Below are 17,545 nucleotides of genomic sequence, written 5' to 3' on the forward strand. Positions count from 1 at the left end.
TTTCTTTACATTCTATTTCCCTGAATCCATCTGAATTGACTATTGTATCTCCTATAATCTATTTTTTGTTACATGCAATATTAGAATAGATAGAGAAACTGTCGAATTCCTTCCTGAACAGAAGCAAGTTCCCAAATGTAAAATCAAGCATAAGCATAAACCGAGACCCAGATATACAAAATGAAGACAAACACCTAGTTCCTGTGCACGCTGAAGAGGCTACAGAGGCGTGAACATACAGTAAAGCATTATCAACAATACAGTTCCGACATCGAGCATAAACAAGAGGTAATTCTGTGCACGATAATACCAATTTTCTTTCATTAATATTTCACAAATATTATTACAGTCCACATCGTGGCATCAAACACGTGAATACAAGTCTACAACCAACAGTTACGAGGGCGTGGAAACCCTCCTTCAGAAACAGAGTAGTAGGACGAGGGTTAGGGTTTCAAACCCTTAACAAAGTTCTATACAGCCCACAGCCGAAGCCACACTATACAATCAATGGACCAAGAAAACTAGATTTGTGCACAATCGAACACATTGCAACCGAATAGGCCGAGCACAATAGCAAACACAACCAGAAACCCTTCGACCAGACAAAGACAACAAGGAAAGATCCTACCGGATCTATTCGAAGAAGGAGCCGAGGATTACGCTAGCTTGAAACCAGAGACCTGCAAAAGAAACGACAAGGTGTTAGCAACAAGGGTTTGAGAACGTGACAACAAGCATAAACACTGTTAGAAAAAGGAGTGTGAGCACTAGATGAACTCACCCTCTCGAGAGCAGAGCTGGGCAAGAAGAATTACCATTGACCGCGACCATCACTAAACCAGAACCCTGCTAGCAAGGAGCCGAGACCATTAGCACAAGGAAAAATTGAGAGCATAACTTGTAGCAAAGAGAGATAACTTACCTTGCTAGAGGAAACAGTCGCGGATGGAAGGGTCCCGTTGAGGCCGCGTCCTAAGCACAAGCATATACAAATTCAACAACAAATTATGTGGTCATTCCAGTAGCAGAGGAACTGTAAATGAAGTTAAAGGGTCGAACAAGCAACTAGAAACAAACAGTGAACACCGAGCTGCCCAAGAGACAGGAGAACCTCATACAATTCGACCAAAGACGAGCATAACCAACCCAGTAAGGCGTAGACCAAGGAGAAACAATATTATTGCATGATTGTAACTTACCAATAGAAGCCACATCGGTGCAGGCAACCGTAATAGCAGAATAGTAACAAACCCTCTCGGAGTCGCAAAGCTCACAAACAAACCGTGCAAAGTGCAAATGACCGGGAGAACCCAATACTCTAGGGTTTAGCCAAACGCGAAACGGAAGCCCGAGGTCTGGACACTTGTCTTCTCGACGTACAAACATATTAACACAGCAATCAATTTCCAGCCTAAATATCTGCACTAAACCCTTATTAGTGATATCATTATTCATAAATCATTGTAATCGACAGCTGCTTGATTAATGTGTGATTAGTAACTAATCGTAAGCCAAACACTTACCGTTAATTAACACTGGACGGACATTATTAAAGTTTGTACAACGTATTGTGGGCTGGTCCCATCAGTAAACTTAGCAATAACATTATTATAAAACTTTATTACGGCAATTCTCAATTATTATGAAATCTTTAATTCTTATAATCTATTCTAAAAGATAAATTCTAGGCATTCTATCAAATTCTTTGCTAAAATGAACAAAGTAATGCAAGAAATTGACTTTATTACCATGGCATTCGTGTGTGATATCTTAACCTATTTACCCAATTTTTTTAACCATATGCTAATCTTCTTTTCAACCATAATCACATATATTTTTGCTTAAAAAAAGCTTATCATAATAACCCTATAACTAAGAAGATGGTTTTCGTCTTTACTTTTAAAATCTGAAACGACAACCATACAAATCTGAAACGATAAAAGTTTGAATCCATAATTTAGAGAAAATCTATAACAAAATATAATTTTATGCATATAACTTATATTATTGTAAGTAGATTTGATAATTTAATGCAATTGAACCCAAGTCTATGGAAATTTGAGAAGACTGTCAAGAATGGGATTCGAACCCATGCAAGTCTCTGAAAATCGGAGAACGCTCTTGACTCTGTTAATATAGACGGTGTCGCAGCAAATATTAACCATAATTAGAAGGGTGGTGGATATTGTAGTCTCTCATCTCAATTCAAGAAAACCAGGTTGCTTCCCTTACCTTCAGTGCAACCAAAGGAGACTAAACTCATCGGTATTTAAAAACTCATCAATATATTTCTGAAAAATCATTATATTAATCAATATGATTTTCGCAAATGGTCGTTGTAGTATAGTGGTGAGTATTCCCGCCTGTCACGCGGGTGACCCGGGTTCGATCCCCGGCAACGGCGATTATGTTCTTCCCGTGTTTTTCAAATAACAGGGTCAACAGTATGTTATTAAGAATAATGTGATTGGATAAAATGGACATGCCGGGCCCGATCCCCAGCAATGGGGATTTAGGGTTTCCCAGATAACACGGCCAGCAATGGCGATTTAGGGTTTCCCGGATAACACGGTCACCAATAAAAGAAATTTACTTTTATTTACGGAAGTGTGAATGGAATATCGGAGTTCGATTCCTGGCATCGGCGATTTTGGTTATCAGATAACCCGGTCACCAAATTTATCTGAATGGCTTCATTTCCTTCCTCTTTTGAATCTTTTTCTCAAAGGGAATCAGAATTATCAAGGTTTATTTCTCCTTCCTTTTTCTTCTAATTCTGCTTCATCTACTTCTAGATCTTTCTCTTCTAGATCTTTCTCTTGAATGGATGTCAGTCTCTTAGATAGAGTCTCTTTCATGATAAGTGGAATTGATTTCTCTATGGGACTTGATTTCTCTATGGGACTTGGAGCTTGAATTAATAGTTCAAGATAACTCGTTGGGTTTTCCTCTTCTACTTCCTTTTGATATTCTAGGACTTCAAGTCTATGATGGGTTGGATTAGGCTGAGGTCTTTTGGATGGTTGCTTCTTGTGTTTTTTAGAAACTTGTTTAAATGTTTCTTATTCATTATTGTTGTGAGGGATGGAGCTTGTTTAGAGAGGATTGAAATTCTTTTATATCTAGGTAACTCTTTGTGAAGTGGCCATACTCATGACAACAGTGGTGTTTGAAAGAAATATAGTTGCAATCTAGTGCCTAGATGTGACTCCATTTTTCTTTATCGAGTTGAATTACATCTGAGAGCCATTTTCTAAATTCCGAGATCCCTTAGATTGGTGCTTCTTGTGCCTTTTAGAAACTTGTTTAAATGTTTCTTATTCATTATTGTTGTGAGGATGGAGCTTGTTTAGAGAGGATTGAAATTCTTCTATATCTAGGCAACTCTTTGTGAAGTGGCCATATTCATGACAACAATTGCGCTTAAAAGAAATATGTTTGCAATCTATTGCGTAAATGTGACTCCATCTTTCTTTATTTAGTTGAATTGCTTCTTAGAACCTTTTTCTAATTTTAAAATCTGTTAGATTGTTGTTTCTTGTGCCTTTTAGAAACTTGTTTAAATGTTTCTAATTCATTATTGTTCTCGAGAGATGGAATTTGTTTAGAGAAAATTGAATTTCTTTTATATCTAAGCAACTCTTTATGAAGTGGCCATATTCATAGTTACAATCTAGTGCTTTAGATGTGATTCCAGTCTTCTTTATTAAGTTGAATTGCTTCTGAGAGCCCTTTTCTAAATTCACTTTCTGTCCCAAAAAAAAAACAAATCCCAAATTAGTCAATGTAGCAACCCAATTCGCCCCCAATGATTTTGAGATTAACTTCACCCCAAACGATAACAATGAAAATGCGAAATCCTAGCGCATATAGAGGCAATTGAAATTTCATATTTAGATCAAAATCAAAAGTCATATTTAGCGGCCCCGTGTCCAAACTTCTCGATGGCTGGATCACAGGCTTGTAAATTATTTTATTAATGTTTGTCAATGCATCATATTGCCTTTATCAGAGCCGGATAAAAGAAGCCGGGCCGTTGTCGTATAATGGTGAGTGAGTATTACCGCCTGTTCGATTTCCCGGCAAAGGCCATATTAATTTTACCAGGTAACAGCCACACATTCCCTACACAAATTTTGCCACACTGCATCCAGTACGGCTCACTAAATATTATTTATACTACTCTCAGAAAATAGAAAATAGAAACGTTTCGATTGCTAGCCCCATGGGGATGTAGCTCAGATGGTAGAGCGCTCGCTTAGCATGCGAGAGGTACGGGGATCGATACCCCGCATCTCCAAGCCTATTTTAGGTTGAAAACTGAATCAACTGCGAGCCCATTTATTAAATTGCAAAACTAAATCACTACTTTATTCTGAAACTGCATGAATCGAGCTACGGTTACCGTCAGTTGCCTCATCATGTTCCCTTATAATTTCTATAATCTATTTGTGTGATTTTCATTAAACTATGAACTATGAGTGAGGATCTTCTTAAGTTAGCTATATGTGTGATCTTTATTCAATTAGCCATATTTGTGTGATTTTCACTCAACAAGTTCTTGTTAAGTTAGCCATATTTGTGTGATTTTTATTCATTCAATTATGTGTGAGGATCTTGTTAAGTTAGTTATGTGTGTGATTTTCATTGAGCGATGTGTGAGGATCTTGTGAGGTTCTTCATCTTTATTCAACTATGTTCAAGGAGGACCTTCATCCAACTTTACATTGAGCTATGTGCCTTTTTCTTTAGTTAGGTATCAGTGTGATCTCTATTCCGCTATGTGTGAGCATCTTAGCTATATGTGTGATCTTCATTCAACTTATTCAACTATGTGTAGCTTATTCAGGATCTTTTTTCTATGTGCCTTCTTTAATTACAATATTTAGCTATGTGTGAGGAACTTAACTATATGTCTGATCTTCATTCAACTTATTCAACTATATGTGAGGATCTTCATTAAACTTTACAATGAGCTAGGTGCCTTTTTAAGTTAGCTATATGTTCCCTCTTGCATTGCAATAAACCATGTGTGGGGAACCTAAGTTAGTTATAGTGTGAGGATCTTCATTTAACTTATTCAGGTTCTTCATTTAGGCTTACAATGAGCTATGTTCCCTTTTTCATTACAACAAGCCATGTGCCTTCTTAAGTCAGCGATGTATGTGAGGATCTTCATTTATCTTTCCAACAAGCTATGTGCCCTTTTAAGAAGTTAGCTATATGTGTGAAGATCTTTATTCAACCTTGCAACAAGCCATGTGCCCTCTTAAGTTAGCCACATGTTTGAGGATCTTCTTTAGCCTTACAATGAGCTATGTGCCCTTTTAAGTCAACTATATGTGTGAATATCTTCAATCAATCTTGCAAGTTAGCTATACGTGTGAAGATATTCAATTAGTGTTGCAACCTTACAAGGAAATGTGTGCTCTCTCTTAAGTTGGCTATATAATAATCCATGTGCCTCTTTAAGTTAGCTTGTGTGGAGATCTTCAATCAGTCTTGCAAGTTAGCTATATGTGTGAAGCTCTTCAATCAATCTTACAGCCTTACAAGGAGCCCTATGCTCTCTTTTAAGTTAGCTATATAACGACCCATGTTCCTTTATAAGTTAGCTATATGCGTGAAAATATTCATTCAATCATTCAGTTAGCTATATGTGTGAAGTGGCACCCTCTTAAGTTACCTATATGTGTGAAAATCGTCATTCAATCATTAAGTTAGTTGTATGTGTGAAGATGTGCCCTCTTAAGTTAGCTATATGTGTGAAAATCTTCATTCAGTCATTAAGTCAACTATATGTGTGAGGATGTACCCTCTTAAGTTTCATGTATGTGTGAAAATCTTCATTCAATCATGGTATCTCTCTAAAGTTAGCTATATGTGTGAAAATTTTCATGCAATCATTAAGTCGTCTACATGTGTGAAAATTATCATTCAATCATTAAGTTAGCTATATGTGTGAAGATGTTCATTCAATCATGGTATGACACTCATTATTAATGACAATGCTACACATGTTTTTCAATGACAATCCTCTCCATGTTTTTAAAGGTGTTTTGATTAGTCCCATGTTTTTAAAGGTGCCTTGATTGGTGAAATGATCAACCATAGGATTGTTTTCCCATATGACATGATAAATGTTGACCTTTGCAATTGAACTTTTAACTTGTCGAATCCTCTCTATCACTAGGGCAAAATCATAAATTGAGAGGAGTAGTTTCCAAAACCATGTTCTTTATGTAATTTTTGGAGTCCATCACTTCCGTACTGCTCACTAGTAGTGCCTTAGTCCATCAAGGCCACTACACATCGATACTCCAGGAGTGATACCACCTAACACTGTTGCATGTCACTTATGTTGCATGTACACGGGCTCATAAATATTCTCTCTAAGTTGGCCAATTCCCGAGCTCCAATCTGCCTTCTCGTAGCCTCTTTCTTTCATCAAAGAGCTACTCATAAGGCTGCAAACTTCACCCAATCTTCATCTATCTTCGTCACTTCAAGACTGCTAGTCTAGGGCTACTTTGGGTAGCCAACATGCTGCGCTCCACCAGACCAATGGTACCCAATACTTCACTGTCGGTTCTGCTCCTAGGATGGACTCTTCGCCTCCTCGAAAAGTCCTCCACACGAAACCAACAAGCTACACAATCAATTTGATCCAAACTTGGTCACTTCTTGACCCAACACACATCAACCTTTTGCTCCAAGTCTGCTATCCCACACTGCCCTTAACTGTCACTGGTTAGGGCTTCTTTAACGGCATGCTACAACCTTTAACCGACCCCTAAACAACCCTAAAAAAAACCTCAATACACTGCGGCATCCACTTAGAAGATCCCTCCTCTACCACGTTGTTGTTGTAGGCTAAAACCAACCCCTTAAACCCTCCTCCGCACACCCTATTGTGGTGTTATGGCCTTCAACCTAACACACAACAAGTCTGTAGCTAACTATCAACACTGTTAGGTAGATTTTGTCCCCAAGAGTTGCTCTAAAACAGACTTGTGAGGAGGCTCTTCAACTCGGCCCAGCCTCTGGCACCCTTGGCCTCCACTACAACAATTTCAAACCCAAAGACAATTCTCCCACTTCATTGTTCTGCCTCCTTCTTTGTTGCGGCTAGGGCTCATAAATTTCCTCCTCAACGAGTTCCTCTTTGATGTATAATGTGTTGCACAATGGATGCCTTAATGACTCCAATTTCACCCTGTATTTATACACCAATAAAGGGGTTGCACGAATTCATGAAGAGACACATCTATTGGATAATTTTACTTCAAGTCTACATGACTTGAATATCAATAATTATTTTTCAGCTTCAAAAATTTATTTCTCCACTTCTACAACTCAGAATTCAAGGATTCTCGAAGCGTTGGATTATCCTTTCTGCCCTCTATCATCTCATGTCATCACATGCAGAAATGTGCTTCCATAATTTCCACAAACATGATTGGGTGCAAAACCCCATCCTTCGGTTCCAAGCCCACAAGTGACCCTTGTGGCGGTTTTCCCTCCAAACCATAAACCCTAGGGCTTGGAGTACCTCCCAAGCTACACAAATCAACACTCCCTCAGTATTCTCTTTCATGTTAGTTATCATGTGCATGTACATTAGGTACCTAGTCATATCTATACTCTTAATGGGGAAAATAGTTGCTTTTATGAGAAGGATATGATAGGGTGTATTACTTCTAATTTTAAGTTTATAAATTATAATATGCTTCTGGATTTGCTTGATCTTTCTCCATGGTTATCTCAAGATGTTATAATCCTAAACTCCACATCCATATAAAATACTAGGAATGACCATAATATCAAATAAGCGTTTTCCCAAAAAATAGAAATAGACTAATTGACAGTGATTTTGAAGACGAAAATAAGTTTTTCACCCTCCATTAATCATTTTTTTTCAATGTTATAGTTCCAATTAAGATTGTAATGAAGTTTGAATTTGATATGTTTCTATTTGGTAACTTCCTTTAAGTTGTTATTTTCATACCCAAAATTAATATATGTGATTTTTTGGATTTGATGATCATAACCATTATTTTGTTAGTGGTTATTGTCATACTTATGTTGCAAGAACAATCCTTGAGAATTCTTAGTTGCGTATTGGGATCAGAGTGATACTTCACCATAAGAACAATATCATTGACATAAAGAAAGGGGGTGACTATTCAAGCTAAAGTAGTATCATCACAACCTCGTACTTCCAAACACGCTTTTAACTTGTCTATATGAATGCCCAAAGAGGTTGGAGACATTCTTGCTTAACTCCCATATTACAATTAAAATCTTCCAACCAACAATCTCTGTGTTTTCAAAGTTAGCAATAACATTTTCATACAACCTTATTGTGGTAGCTCTCAATTATAACATAACCCTTAACTCTTCTAATCTATTTCAAAGATTAATTCTAGATTGTATGTTAAATTATTTGTTAAAATGAATGAAATAATACTAAAGATTAGTTTTATTGTTATGTCATTTATATGTAATGATCCTAAACATAAGTAGGTGATTCGAAGTAGAATGAGAGCTTCTAACCAATCTAGCATGTAACCCTTTTCCTAAACTTTTTAACCATATCCTACTCTTACTTTTCAAAAATAATCCACCATAAATTGGCTATTATAGATGAGAACTTATCGTAGTAATCTTATAACTAGAAGGATTGTTTTCAATAACTAATGTTTGTAGCAGAGTGGTGAGTATTTCCTCCTGCTATACAGGTTAACAAGGTTTGATAACTTGGAGTGGTATTGTTAATTTTCCCAAATAACACTTTCATATTACATCCATGCGTTCAGGTTCAATCCCTAGCAACGACGATATTAGCTTTAACTAATAGAACAGTCATAATGCATCCATAATTTTTTTCAAGTCACACTTAATATTTCTGTCATCCTTTCTGGATCACACTATCCAAATTGTTCAAGAAAAAAGTTTGAAATTTTCAGATGGAGGACCTTACTATTAAATGCCTATAGAGTCTGTTGGGACCAAAACTTCAACAACTTTGGTTGAAACTAACGAACTAGATGACTAGAAGGACAACTTTCTAATAAACTTGTAAACAATCTTCTTAATAAAAAAAATCAAAAATTATCCTTTGATTAAGGCTATGGAGCAACAATTCCTAGAAACCTTATTTTAGGTTAGGATCATGTTATATTACAAATTCATTAGTATAACAAAGGGGACCTTATGAAATTTTTTTTGATAGGTAGCTCAGATGATTGAAGCCCCCACCAAGGCATTGGCCTTCTATCGTGAAGCATGAGTTCAATTCTCCATAGATCCATTAGGATAAACGTAAAATGTTTGAAACAAACAATCCAAACATTTAAAAATTAGTTGTGTGAGAAGAAAGAATTTTTAAGAAAAAATATTCTAAATCTAATTATGCAAGAAAGGAGCACATTAATATTGCGAAGTACCTGTGTTTATAAAGACGAAGGGCCAAGGGGATGAATGATGAGGAACAAAGGTACATCCAACAACTTAAGTGCTTTTACCAAGAAGAACAAAGGTAAGGTATATTAGTGAAGAGCATGAATATTGATTAATACTTCTCCACGAAAAAACAACTGAAATAAACATCTACTAGAAATTGCACCAGATGTTGCAAAGGAAACGCCGTAATGTGAAAACAAATGGGGAAAGAGCATAGATGAACACAAATGTCATATGTTAAAATTTGAGCGAGAGAGTAAAGTGAACTCCTCTTTCGCTATCCTATTGATTTGAGTTGCAATATGTCCATTGAGGGAATTCTCAACAAATTCAACATTGTACTTGTAGTTTGTCAATGTGTTTTTGCTTCACCTGATACCGTCTATTTTATACCTTGTACATCCTCTCCCATGAATACTCCTACTAACTATTATTGCTTTCTCTTTGCTGAATTTTCATACAAATGTACCAATTCAAATATTTAGGATGTCACAGTGATATCATCTACTACCACTTGCTTTTTGTCTACAATTCTCTTCAAGAGGTTTTGAGAATAACTAACAAACCAGAGTGACAACAACCTATTTTGGCTTTCGAGTTTTCCTTCACCAACTTCAAGATTTCCAACTGACTTAACCTCAAACTTTAACAAGCAACATAGAGAGTGATATTCTATTTTCTCCTCTAGTGTACATTGTAGTGTTGGATCACAACTTGTACCTAATCCTTTTTCTAACTCTAAATGTGTAAATGTGTGTGTCGTTGAACATTATCAACAAATCCCTTAACACTACTCTTTCAATGTTTTAATCTGCATTTCTCTTCGCTTTAATTCTTATGCATTAGATTGCTTACCCCTATTTTATTTAACCATTATTTGGTTTACCTTAGTCTAATAATCTCACATAGATAATCAGTGTGGTATCTAAGAACATCGCTTTGGAAAGGTCGTACCTGCTAGGAGAATATAGTGAATATGGAGGTTGGTTAGTTGTACAAGCCTTTGGCAACAAGTGGTTAAACAAAACCAACTATTAATATAGTATTGAATCAGGCATAGCAATATACCTACTATAAATTCTTCAATTATCTAAAGAGATTTAGTTCTAAAGGGCTTTAGTTTTGGTTTATACCCTTTTAGGGAACTAGCGAGCTTGGCAATTTGGGAATATATGGTTGGTGAATGTACGTATGGATCTTGATTCATATTTAGAATTTCTTATAATCTAACTTAAAGATATGTAAAAGCATTTATCTATTTATAGCTATCTACATCTTCTTAATTAAAATTGTGTATATTTTTTTATTATTTAATTTTAAAAACTCATTAAAAACAATTTCATGTACCAACAATTTTCTTTATCTTTTACGCAACACTTGCCATTCTATTGAGATCTTCAAGTAAAGCATCAGAAGAATTTCAAATAAAAATTTCAGGTTTGGGATGTGACAACGAGAAACATAAAAACATAGGACAAGTGCATATAAATTGTAGAGTCAAGAAATTCTATTAACAACCTTTGCCCCTCTAGAGTTATACCAATCGATGTGGTAACATGTAAAACGGAATGAGTCGAGCAATCCTTACAATACCATCCAACGCTAAGCTTTATAAAGTTCTAGTCATGCATGTACATGCACCAACTCATTTTGAAAGACCAAGGACATCTATTTGGAATCGTACATCATTAGCCTATGATAGATGAACACAATCTTGGACTATGCCACCTCCGCCCATAAGTCTTAACCCTGCAACATTCAAAAGCCCATTCCTCCACACATGTATGTCTATCATTTCAAACCTTTAAGCATTATTGTTGTTACATATAGATGAACACAATCTTGGACTATGCCACCTATGCCCATAAGTCTTGACCCTGCAACATTCAAAAGCCCATTCCTCCACACACGTATGTCTATCATTTCAAACCTTTAAGCATTATTGTTGTTACATATATTTTGTTACTGCAAATTCTTCTTGTGTTAGGTGCATTACTAGAATTCTTAATTTTTTTAGGAGAAAGGAGAGTATGAATGTGGAATGAAATTATAAATATTTTGATCATATAAATTGATTTTGTTAAATAATTGTATCATTAAATTCCCTTCACTTAAAATTTTTTGTTTAAAACACACACACATATATGTAAATTTTAAATTTATAACTAAGTAAAGCATTAATTTAGTGTTTAAGAATCCCAATTCTTTGTTTATTGGATAAGGAATCACTTTTAGTATTTTTTATACGAGTTGTCTCTAGTGAGACTTTTTGGAAGCTTTTCTGGTGGGTTTTTCTGGTCTAATTTCTTTAAAATATGGCAGGAATTTATTGAAATCACAAGCTTGATGGGTAAACCCTGCACAATCGAAGTGCCCTAGGGGTTTTTCAAGGTGTTGAATCCATATATACAGTCAAAAAACTAGTTTAAATAACACAAATCAAGATTTCACCTCAAATTTCACCAAAATGTCTAAAAAGTCGCACTAAAGACAACTCCATTTTTATATTCATCCTCTCTCTTCACATATTTGTGGGGAATTTAGAAATGGAAATGAAACATTTCTAATTGACTTAATTTTGGGAAATTGAAAGTTTTTTAGAGCTTCCATTCCAAGCAATGAAAGTTTGATACCCACTATAAATAAATACTATTTTTTAATATTATCAAATTAAGATGTAAATATTTTTAATAACTTATTATAGATATTTACTTTATTCCAATATTATTATTATATTTATTTAAAATATCATTCTCAAACAATCATTAAAATAAATATAACTCTTATTCTAAAATGATAAGTTAAAAAAATTTAACCTTCACTTTATAGTTATGAATACACATTTTTTAATGCATATACATATACATTTAATAATTAATACATTTTCTGATCTTCTTATAATTGATTAATTTTATGTTTTTTTATTTTATTTTTATTTTTATATAATTTAATTCACTCATAATCATTAATTTTTAATTAATTTAATTTAATTGGTCTATATAATAAAATATTAAAATGTAAATTATATTACATTACAATATCATTTAAATTTCATTTTAAAATTTAAAATAATAATAAGAAAAAATAATAATTTAAAGCATCTTCCACAATTTACATTTTCATGACGTTTAAAAACTTTGTTGAAGGGGTCAATGCCACTTCAAAGATTTATCTTTGAATAACAATTCAATTTAGTCAAAGTCATTATAGAGGTTCACATTTCAACCGACTTTCAAATCTTTAACGATCACTTCTTCATTAAATGAAATGAATTTGTGTTCTTTTATAACCATTCAAGTTTTTATATATATTAAGCCTCTTTGTTTTCAAGCGATTCATAATTTTTTTAGGGTGTGTTTAGCTATTTTATAATTTTTCTAGTTTTTATATATATTAACCTCAGCGATTCATAATTTCTCTACGACACCCTGCAAATGATTAAACGCGATGAACACCATGGTAACACAAATACTCCATTATTGTTTTGTTAGCAAATTCGGATAATACAAATCGTATTGTAAAGATGGTTATTCATGTTCTTCGAAACATTTTAATCCCACAAAGAATGACCAAAACCCTCATTAGGAAATCCTTTACCATAATAAGAATCATTTTATTTTTTTTCAGAGAGAAAAAGCATCATAGTATTATATTGAGTCAATATAAAAGTTCAGATGATACATAAGGGCTCAAAAATAGCCAGCTTGCCAGCATATATGAGACAAAAAAACTGTAGAAATAGGACTTCCCAAAGGAAGCCTAACATCATCAGTCCAAAATCACAGCTAACAATCTTTAGAAAAAAGAGCATCAGATGTCTAGACACATATAACAAAAAAGCTTGATATATACTAGAGTAAGCAAAAAAGATGAAAAGAAGGATTCATAACCCAGGGATGGAAAAGTCCTGGATGAAGCAAGAGCACTCTCCATCAGAAACCATCATAGACCAAGAACCAGACTCTAAAGTCAGCCCCTTCTTTGACAGACAGTCAGCTTGAACATTTTGGGAACGGAAGATGTGGTGAATTGAGCAATCTTTCATGCTCCCCCAGAAAAACATAATCCTGTCCATCCACCCAGTCAAATGAGGACTACTAATGTGGCAGGCTCCCTTTACATGGTCGATCATTGTTTTTGAATCACCATAAATTGAAATGTTCTGGATATCAAAAAACACACAGAAAGCAAGCAGTCCTGCAAGAGCCCTCGCTTCAGCCAAGCTGTTTGAGCCATTCCCACCGTTCCATGATATAAAGTATTGCAGCTTCTCGTCCATAATAACGTGGACACCACAGCCACAAATATTATTTTGCTCGGCCCCATCAAAGAAAGCACAGGGAACAATGTTGAGAGGGTTTTCAAACTCTTTTTTGCGACCTTTTTTCAATTTGCGTTGTCTTAATGGCGTCGCATCGTGGATGGATATAATATGATGCAAGATAGACTTAAGAGGCTCTTTTGAGTCTTTGAAGATTTTGGCGTTCCTCCATTTCCATGAGCACCATAGGACAATGATAAACAAAGATCTCCATGAATCTTTTTGAGCGCACCACCATTCAAAAGCTACCTGGATTGAAACAAAAACAACATGAGGGAAACCATAAAGCAGAGACAATTCATACCAGATCTGAAGAGAGGAATTGCACTGGAAGAACATATGAAGATTGGTTTCCTCCGCAGCTTCGCACATAGAACATCTACTTGGACCATGCCAGCTCCTTTTCCTCAAATTTTCCCAAGTCAAATTTCTGTTGTTGAAAACCAGCCACGAGAACAGAATCATTTTGAGAAGGCACCCCGACTTCCAGAAACTCAGAGGATATATAGAACAGGAGTTAGATGCCTTTGATTTAATCATATCAGCGTAGATATCTTTAACACGAGCCGGCAGCTTTGCATTTGGCACAATCCACATAAGATGATCCGCGGTCCTGAGCGATAGAAGCCAAAACTACAAAGAGCATCCTTTACAGATTTCCATACCGAAATTAGTGGATCTGGCAGGTGAAGATCATGGGCATCTTTCCATAAAGGAATATGAAGCCATTTAAACACTTGAAATACAATAGAAACAAATCAAATTCATAGAACTCAGAAACCTAAAAAAAGAGCAAGCGAAATGATTGTAAGAACTGTGAGTTAGAGATTATTCATGTTGTTATGAGCAGATACAACCTTTCAATAGATCTACATAATCAATTATGGCGAAACAAGAACAACAATTAACAATTATTTTTCTTAATGTTTTCATGTTTATGTTTAATAATAATTAACTGTTTTATTAATGGTTTAATCTTAGGGCATACCATGTTCAATCATCTAACAATGAATCTGACGGTGAAGAATGGAGAGTGGCATTTAGGGGAGTTCTTCCCAGAGGGTGATCAAGAAAAAATATGGAGGAATTGTACCAAAATGACCTCTAGTTTTGAAGGCAACAAATTACGATCTATTTCTTTATTTACGAGGCATTCATGTTGGCATAATCAGGCAAAGTTTTTAACTTCAACACATTTGTAAGGCTCAAGGAAGTAGTATTGTAGTAAGATTTAATTGTAACATGTCCTTGCCTTTTGTTGATACTTTTGTCTTTCAACAGTTGTCAAAGAAGCATTAATTAGTGTTATATGATATTGCCTTACTACGTTTCATTTGCAATGGTGGAATAACTAGTAATAGGTTCTTCGGATAGCAATTACCATTATATTCAATGGTGATAAATTAGAAATAGTAGTTATATGAGGTATGAATGAATTTTATTCTACTTAGAACAAATAAATTCAAATTGAGAGAGGAAATTGAAAATAGAACAAGATTGTTATTAAAACATTAATATATGAATAGTAGTTTTGTATGATAATTTTTGCAAGAAAGTTAAGGGACTTTAGAACATTGGTACATAAAGAGTAATTTTGTATAATAGTGATCTCTGAAAAATATTGCAAGAAAGTTGAAAAGCTAAAAAAAAGGTTGAAAAGCCAAAGAAACTATTTTTATTTGAAGAAGTAAAAATTCAAATACATGCTTTTTTATATATATATAAATTAAAATATAGAATAAAATGAATTAAAAAATAAAATTGAAATATCTAATAAAAAGGCTAGATGAAATAAAATTATACTGTTTACATCATAGTTAAACAATTAAAAAAAATATTTAACAAAAAATTAAAATTAAAAAATTATAAGTTTTAACAAACAATTATCTAATAAAAATAAAACCTAATATATATATTTATTGTTTATCAATTCTCTTTTTATATAATAACTTAGTATATGAATGAAAAATTTAATTAATTTATATAATTATTAAGTAAATATTTAAAATTTAAATAATTATTGTATATATTTTTAAATTTAAAAAAAAAAATATCGTAAATAGTTAAAAAAATATTAATATAAAATAATTAATTTAAATAAAAAATATTATTTTAAAAATATTTAAATGTAATTAATTAAATGATTTGGATTCTTCACCATAAAAAAAATTCATATATAAACATGATTAAAATAATTAATTTAAATAATAATTAAAAAATATATTATAAATTTATTTATATAATTACCCATAGTATTTGAGTTTTGAATTTGAAAAGGATTCCATACGTATGATATTAAAATTTTTTAAATTAATTAATTTATATATAATTTAATATAATATTCTTAAAATATATATGTAAAATTTGTAATTTTTTAGAAATCGTAATTTTTTTTCAAAGATATTAAAAAAAAAAAACTTTATTCTTTTCCTAAAAAAAGATATTAAAAAAAAACAAAAATTTAAATTCATAAAAAAACAAAAATTTAAATTCATGATATAAGTGACCACAAATATATATAACAAAGTATGGTAACTTACAACTACGTGATAATTTAATTTGATTTTAGTAAGAATATATACAACTCCATGTTATTGGTGATATTATTAAGCTTACAATGGTGTGGTTGATTACTTTTGTTTTTTTTAAGAGTTCAATATAAATATACATTTACTTTATATAAAAATATACATTTTTACATTCTCACTTTAATCAAGATTTTAGTAACTCTAAATTTTTTAATTTCAAAATAATATATTAATCTTAATCAAAAAATGAGGAAGTAAAGTGTTCAATCTATGTTTAGTATTTTTTTCAAATTGAGTGAGATTAATAATGAAAAATATGATGTTTTTTCTTTCTTGGTTATAGAGAGAAATTATTGAATGATTCATATTGATTTATGATGATGAGAATTTAGACTTTACTGAATCACAAATTCTTATTAGTATAGTATTTTGTTTATCATTCTTATAATTAAATATCTATACTAATATTTTGTTTATGATACCAATAATCAAATGTATATCTATGTGTTGTGGATCTTGGCTGATGGATGTGTGCGAATTGACAAATTTTTTGGTTTTATATTTGGCTAAATATAGTGCGTTCTATATCTACACCACTACGACATCAATAAGCATTAGTCGAATCAAGAGCATTCACCCTACATGGTTAATAAAAATATAAAGAAATGAAATAAAACAAATTTCAAGATTCTAAATACAAATATTATTATTATTTTTTAAAATAAAATTTAATATATTCTATGAGAATGGAATATATAATTTATTGAATTTTTATAATTTGAATGTTTTAAAGTTTTTTTCTAAGAACATCAAATTTCTTTATATTAAAGTTTTATAATTTAAAATAAAAAATTACAAGAATCTTATTAAATTTCAAATAAAAGAAACATATATAAGTCAAAATTAAAAAAATCATCAAAATGAAACAATATCAACTTGCGACCATTTTTCTACTTGTTAAATCAACAACATTATTTATAACACTAATTAAAATATTAAAAACCCACGAAAATAAAAGAAAATCAAATACAAAAATAAAATATAAGGTTAAGTATTATATTTATCTAATGTGACAATATATTTTTATATTATTAATTTAAAATTTTAATGTTTAATAATATTTTTTATTAGGTAAATATGATAATAATTTGATTTATTTAATTTGTATGTTATGTTAAATTTAAACATGTTTTTGCTATATTGGAATTCAAGTTTCTACGATTTATAT

At 32.6% G+C, this 17,545-nt stretch overlaps 1 protein-coding gene and 2 non-coding genes across 4 annotated transcripts; 2 read left to right on the top strand and 1 right to left on the bottom strand.

The window, feature by feature from the left end:
• Positions 1-302: 302 nt before the first annotated feature.
• On the bottom strand, positions 303-2,569 carry LOC149184740 (uncharacterized). Of its 2 annotated transcripts, XM_089418972.1 has the most exons (4): positions 1,203-2,569; positions 926-975; positions 785-849; positions 303-683 (listed from the first exon to the last, which is right to left on the bottom strand). In XM_089418972.1, exons 1-4 carry the CDS (start codon positions 1,456-1,458, stop codon positions 665-667), a joined length of 390 nt encoding a protein of 129 aa, XP_089275098.1. In that variant the 5' UTR covers positions 1,459-2,569; the 3' UTR covers positions 303-664. The 2 variants fall into 2 exon arrangements, with proteins under 2 accessions (XP_089275098.1, XP_089275097.1); XM_089418971.1 differs by having other exon boundaries at positions 785-975.
• Positions 2,336-2,407, top strand: TRNAD-GUC (transfer RNA aspartic acid (anticodon GUC)). The gene has a single exon. It is a non-coding gene; the product is annotated as a tRNA-Asp (tRNA).
• Positions 2,570-4,230: 1,661 nt separating the features above from the next.
• Positions 4,231-4,303, top strand: TRNAA-AGC (transfer RNA alanine (anticodon AGC)). The gene has a single exon. It is a non-coding gene; the product is annotated as a tRNA-Ala (tRNA).
• Positions 4,304-17,545: the final 13,242 nt, after the last annotated feature.

Source organism: Pinus tabuliformis, chromosome 3_2 (assembly GCF_031772625.1).
Source record: "Pinus tabuliformis cultivar Carrire ecotype Pingquan chromosome 3_2, CPIR1, whole genome shotgun sequence".
Lineage (NCBI taxonomy): Eukaryota > Viridiplantae > Streptophyta > Pinopsida > Pinales > Pinaceae > Pinus > Pinus tabuliformis.

What these genes read in the sequence shown, in the direction of transcription:
- LOC149184740 (XM_089418971.1), bottom strand. Translation starts at nt 1,458, where the DNA reads ATGAATAATGATATCACTAATAAGGGTTTAGTGCAGATATTTAGGCTG. An exon ending in CACCGATGTGGCTTCTATTG is followed by an intron (nt 976 to 1,202) that starts GTAAGTTACAAT and finishes GCTTGTGCTTAG; the next exon opens with GACGCGGCCTCAACGGGACC.